Here is a 6,492-nt window from a genome sequence, read left to right on the forward strand (position 1 = left end):
GGGAGTAGGAGAGATCAAAGCATGGTCCTAACTGTGAAAATGCCAAGCTCAGGAGTTTGACTTTATCAGCTGGGCCACAGGGAGCCCCTGAAAATTATTAAGCAGAGCTGATTGGTATTTTAGAAATAATATTTTGGAGCTAATTTATAATATATGGAAACCTATACAGTTATACACTAATATAACTTTGAAAAATTAGTCCATTAATAATGTATTTTACATTCAGGACTTTTAACTAGAAAGATCCTAAAAAAAAATCACATGTTTTTAAATTTTCAAATGCTAAGAAATTCACTTAGGAACTCACACCAGGTTAACAGAATGTGTTACCTAGTAGGTATTCTTTAAGGAAAAAAAAGTTAAAATTCACACAAAATTAAAATAGCAACTATTTATGGAGGGAAAATATCCTTCTTACAAGCATGAGGACTATTATTGTTAAGTGCCGTCAGGTCGGTTCTGACTCAGCGACACTGTGGAGTGGCTGGTGAGTTTGAAATGCCAACCTTGTGGTTCAAACTGACCTTGCAGTCCAGTGCATTATCCTGCAGTGCCACAGTCTTCCCCCTTGAAAACAAAGGGATTGAGATGGACAATTTAGTACACAGGACAGTTGTGAAGTTGGCCGAGGACCGGGCAATGTTTCGTTCTGTTGTGCATAGTGTCGCTGTGAGACAGTACTGACTCGTTGGCACCTAACAACAACAACAACAGCACACAGGAGCTCTGGTAGCATAGTGGATTGATTACAAGCTGAGCTGATAACCGCAAGGTCAGCAGTAAGATGAGGCTTTCTGCTTCTGTAAAGATTTACAGAGTCGGAAACCCTATACAGGGTCGCTATGAGTTGGAACTACTCCACGGCACATCAACACACCATTCAGGGTCACTATCAGTTGGAACCAACTCGACCGCATAAAACAACAACAACACTGCTCTCTGGTTCAATTTTACATATTTGAAATCTTATTCCTGGAATTTTCAATCCTGGAACAGTACTCTTACATGCTGATTTTGTCATCTGCCATATTAACCATGCCTCCTATTTTGCATCATCTGCAAATCTGATGAGTTTATCCATACAACTCCACTGGTGTTCCTGTTCCAGTTAAATATGGGCCTGCTGTTTCTCGGGGCTCTCTGTTCGGAACCAGTCTGTCATCCTTCCTTCACCATTACACTTCAATATCCTTCTTAAAAGATTTCTTTTTAAGGTCAGAAATCTAATGATTCCAAGAACAAAGTAATCCCTGAGAACTAGAGTTCTCTATGAAGATTGTAGGAAAAAAAGAAGACTTTATGTGGTTCTTTCTTTGAAAAACAGTAATGTTTCTTAGCCGCCATATATTGATTAAGAACCTTCTATTTTAAAAAGCCAAAGACATATATAGAAATATAAAATCTGAGATTTTGCTGGACCAGAGCCCTTTAGAAGACATCCTTAAGGTTGGGAAACTTACAAGAATAAAATGAGGAAAACACGGAGTTGATGCACAAGCCCCAGCATCCAACCTCGACCCCTCTTTGGTAGATGAGAAACTCTGTGGAGTTGTGTGCACCATAGGGATTGCCACCATACACAATCTGAAAGAGAGATGTGGGGCTGTTGAGATACTGATGCAATGCAGAGGGAATTCCTCCTCAAACACTCTGCTTTTCTACTCGTGAGGAACTGTGTCCCTGCCTGAGACTCCCACCCTAAGGCACAGAGTTCATTCTGCCAGGATCCAGTAGCCATTTCCATCCTATCACACCTCTGTTCAAGAACCTTCGGGAAGACATAACAACTACTGTGTCAAGTCAGAACAGCATTTCCATGACTCTTTACCATGCCTCTCTCCATCGAATATCCTGCCTTTCCTGACTGAAGCAACCCTACTGCCCATCTTCTATTATAGTCAACAGGTTTCTGACTCATCTCCCCATGCTATTTCAATTCCTGCTTGGAATGCTTTCTCCATCTCCTTTATCTCTCCAACTCCTACTCACCTTTCAAGGTCCATAGCATAATGTACTTCATTTAGTGAGCTTTCTAGGACAGTAACAACTTTCATTTTCACTACTTGTTGTACTTTGACCAAGTACTAGTAGACCCCATAATGTCCTCTAGTTGACCAAGATGCAAGTGTTTTGCTTCCAGAACCTGTTTGTAAGGTAGCTACTAGAAGATACGCTTGCCTAGATTCTCATTATGGCCACCCTAGAAACTAACCCAGAAGAAACTTGGTAGATGCTGAGTGAGGGATTCATGTGCGAGTCAGTGAGCATGTGCACAGAAGTGTGTTACCTGGCCCATGAAATCTGTGAAGAAGAGCATGTTGGACAGGAAGGCAGTCCATCCAAGGAGGTGGCTGATGCAAAGGCACCGGTAGTGAGGAGGCATACTCACCAACCCCTTCAGTAGTGATTTCACACTCGTTGCCTTCTGAGTCTGGAATAAAACATGAAACACAGGTGTGATCTTCAATGTAGACACCCACTCAGCTGCAGAAAACAGAAAACATGGCCAAGCTGCATGTCTGCCTTTTCACCATCACACACAATCAGTTTTCCTGGGTGTGGCACCTAGGTTTCCATGCAGTGTACTAACAGGATGTGCTCATGGAAACAGCAGTCAAAAAGTCAAATGGCATTGAGAAAATCTCTTGCAAAAGACCTCTTTAAAGTGTTCGAAATCCAAGAGCACTTTCAGGATTAAGGTGTGTCTGACCCAAGCCCTAGTATTATGGAAGACCAAAGAAGAACTGATAAATTTGAATTATGGTGTTGGTGAAGAATATTGGGTATACCATGGACTGGTAGAGCAACCAAATCTGTCTTGAAAGAAGTACATCCCAAATGCTCCTTAGAAGCAAAAATGGCAAGACTCAATCTTAAAGTACTTTGGACATCTTATCAGGAAGGCCCAGTCCCTGAAGAAGGACATCAAAAAAGAGGAAGACCCTCAATGAACTAGATTGACATAGTGGTGGCAAAAATGGGCTCAAACACAGCGAAGACTGTGTGGATGACACAGGACCGGGCATGATTTAATTTTATTGTGCATAGGGTCACTATGAGTCAGGACCGACTTGGTGGCACATAACAACAACAAGCAGTCTTGGGACCAGAAGAGGACTTTTGTGATCTAAGAAGAAGGTAGATGGTTCTTGCTTCAGGTCAAGATGTAAGAGGCTTCCAATCTTTGCATGATTCAATGAGCTTGGAAGCAGATTCTTCCGAGCGCCTCTAGATCAGAATGCAGGTCTGCTGGCATGTTGATTTCAGTTTTCTGAGACCTTAATCAGAGAACTCGGTTGCCCACCCAGACTTCTGACCTACAGAACTGTGAAACAGTCCAGGTATGCTGTTTCAAGCTGGTAAGGACTCCTCGTGTGGTGCTGTAGAATAAACACTAGACCGCAAGGTCAATTTGAATCACCATGTGGTGGTTCAAATCCACCAGCAGCTCTTTGGAAACTCTATACAGGGTCGCTATGAGTCAGAACCAACTTGATGGCACTTAACACCAACGAGTTTGTGACAATTGGTTCTGCAGCAATATAAACATACAGAGAAACAGTGAGTCCCCTGCTCTTGGACAGATTCCTTCTTCCAGGGCATTCCTCTGTATCTTGCCTCCGTGACACATCTAAATGATCCCTATGTTTACTCAGAAGTTGTGTTAGTTTCCTAGTGCAGCGGTAACACAAATACCACAAGTGGATAGTTTTAAAGAAAAGATGCTTATTTTCTCATGTCCTAGAAGCTGAAAGTCCAAATTCAGGGTGTAGCTCTAGGAGAGATTGCTGCTTGTCTATGTCAGCTTCTAGTAGCTGCCAGCAATCCCTGGAGACGCCTCTGTCCCCAGGGTCCTCCTCTCCTCCCTGTGTGCATACTCATGTCTCCGTATCGATGCTACTTAGTAATATAACTCAGAAGTAATTGGATTTATGATCCATCCTATACTGGCATGACTTCAACTGATTGATTCTATTATAGTAAATTACATTATGGAAGGTAATTGCATCTCGAGGATTACATTAGATGTAAGGTAATTAATTTCCATTAGATTATGTCCATAGGTAAAGGGATTATTGTTGTTGTTGTTGTTATGTGCCGTGGAGTCGGTTCCGACTCATAGAGACCCTGTAAAGGGTTTCCGAGGCTGTAAATCTTTACCAGAGCAGAAAGCCTCATCTTTCTCCCACGGAACAGTTGGTAGTTTTGAACTGCTGACCTTAAGGTTTTGCAGACTGATTTGTAACCACTACGCTTACCAGAGCTCCTACCAGCTAAAGGGGTTATGGTTTAATAAACATTTGAAGGGTACACAATTCAATGTAAAACATCCCATCCTTTGGCCTTCCTCTCCTCATGTTCTTCCTACGGGCAAAATGCAATCATACCATCACATAAGTGAACACACGTAGAACTTAAAAAAATAAGTTAAAAAAATGAATACATACACCCCAAATTCTTAAATTTTGACTTGAATTTTGTTAAAATTAGATGATACAATTTTGGGGTGGCAGGAGTCTTAACAAAATGAGAAACTTTGAACTATGGGCACAATTGTTTTGAAATGCAAAAATAAAACAACCTTTAATATTTTGTCATTATAAGAGAACATAAACGGTCTCAGGAGTATTAAGCAGCCAGTATTAGGCACTGAGACTATCAACATTAACCAAGATGAGTAGATGGATTTTTCTTGTCAGACATTTATTTATTCTATATTTATTTATTCCAAATCTTGATTTGATGAAACTGAGTCCTGGCTAATTTTTATTTTCACAAGAAAGTCTCCTGAGATGTTCTATTTTAGCTGTAACACTGTGTTGTTTTATAACTCCCAGTCTTATATACTCATGCTTTTTACGCCTTTATGTGTATTGTTGTTGTTAAGTGCTGTGGAGTCATTTCCAACTCATAGCAACCCTGCATAGAGTTTCTGAGGAGTGACAGGTGGGTTTAAACCACCGGCCTGGCGGTTAGCACTTTAGTGTTTATCCTACAGAACCACACCATGACTCCATTATTTATGAATGTTAGTATTTATTTATTATAAGCTCGTTATATAAAATTATTTTCAATCCATGAAACTGGTGGTATTAACTGATTAGCCAGGGCTAGATTGATTTTCTGAGACTTTACTGGCACTAGAACATATAAGTGATGTTGGTGGTGGTTAGGTGCCATGGAGTTGACCGGGTATAGAGTATCTAAGGCTGTGAATCTTCACAGGAGCAGGACACCTCGTCTCTCTCTCTTGTGTTTAGCACTTCAATTCTACAGTGACACCAGTGCACCCATGTATGAATATGCTGTTGTTGTTAACTGTTGTCTAGGCCTTTTTGACTCATAGCAACCCTATAGCGTTTCTGAGGAGCGACTGGTGAGTTTGAACTCCCAACCTTATGATACATGTCAAAATCAGGCCTGATGATCTGCTTCCCAAACTTCACAGCATTGAAAACCTTATGGAGCTGTCCTACTCTATACACATGGCATTGCCATGAGTCAGAATTGGTTCAGCAGCAACTACCAACAAGTCAGAGTAAGTGGTAAGTGTAACAGAATGTCTTACACCATCACTGCTGCTTCTTCTACCTGGAAGAAGCAACTAAAGGCCCAGCCAGAGAACAGCATACTGCTGTTTATTCCTCAAAGTAAGTGATCTACCTCACACCCCTCCCTCTTCCTCCCAAGCACACAGTGAAACTTAGAAATCTGGCTGATAGATTCTGCCTCATTGAAACCCTTCATTGATGCTCCTGCCTTATCATTTTCAGCCGGCTTTCATTGTGCACCTAGTTTTCCCTTTCTTCCAGAAACAGGAGCTTTCCAATTGTGCCTGATATTTCTGTAGGAGCCAGGGAAGTAAGTAATCAAAGTCCCTTTGGGCATTTTACCTCAGAGTCAGAATTCAGCTGGCATCTTACCCCTGACTCATCGATGCCCTTGGTAAAGCTCTTTCTGAGAGCTCTGCCATTGCATGATGGGTGGAGTGAATAAGACACAGAGGGGTCAGGGAAGAGAGATCATCCCAGAAGTTACAATTAAAAACTCAAAAGGAGATGCTCTTAATGTTGAAGGAGATAGTTGATTTAGGAAATTCAACTTGAACCCTGAAATAACTCAAGCCTCTTGCTATTAAAAAAAAATATTACTGCTCTCAAATTTTGGAAAGCAATGACTCTGGCAAGCAGAAACATCAGGGTCCTGGCTCTGACCTAGTGGAGACCTCCCAAGATGCACATTTGGAATAGAAGTGTTTCATGCTTGACTTGGGGCCTAGGATCTAATATTAACTTGTGCTAGAGTTCTGAATTGTCTGATTAAACGAAACAACAAAATCATCCAGAGCCTGCCATGTCTTGCATGTGGCATATATTGGAAATTTAGTTGTATTACTGTATGTGATGAATTGATTTTCCGCTTGCATGGCATCATGTTGATTCCAACTAATAGTGATTCCAACTATAAGGCAAAATGTTGTTGTTGTTGTTG

General features: G+C 41.2%; 1 protein-coding gene across 1 annotated transcript in view; it reads right to left on the reverse strand.

Annotated features, from left to right (window-relative positions):
- SLC45A2 (solute carrier family 45, member 2) overlaps positions 1-6,492 on the reverse strand; it is a 32,290-nt gene that overhangs the window by 13,427 nt on the left and 12,371 nt on the right. The window contains exons 3-4 of the mRNA XM_006875390.1: positions 2,288-2,431; positions 1,461-1,584 (exon numbers count right to left, since the gene is read on the reverse strand). Coding sequence (XP_006875452.1) covers positions 1,461-1,584; positions 2,288-2,431 — 268 coding nt within the window. The remainder of the gene's footprint in view (positions 1-1,460; positions 1,585-2,287; positions 2,432-6,492) is intronic.

The sequence above is a fragment of the Chrysochloris asiatica genome, unplaced genomic scaffold (genome assembly GCF_000296735.1).
Source record: "Chrysochloris asiatica unplaced genomic scaffold, ChrAsi1.0 scaffold00324, whole genome shotgun sequence".
Lineage (NCBI taxonomy): Eukaryota > Metazoa > Chordata > Mammalia > Afrosoricida > Chrysochloridae > Chrysochloris > Chrysochloris asiatica.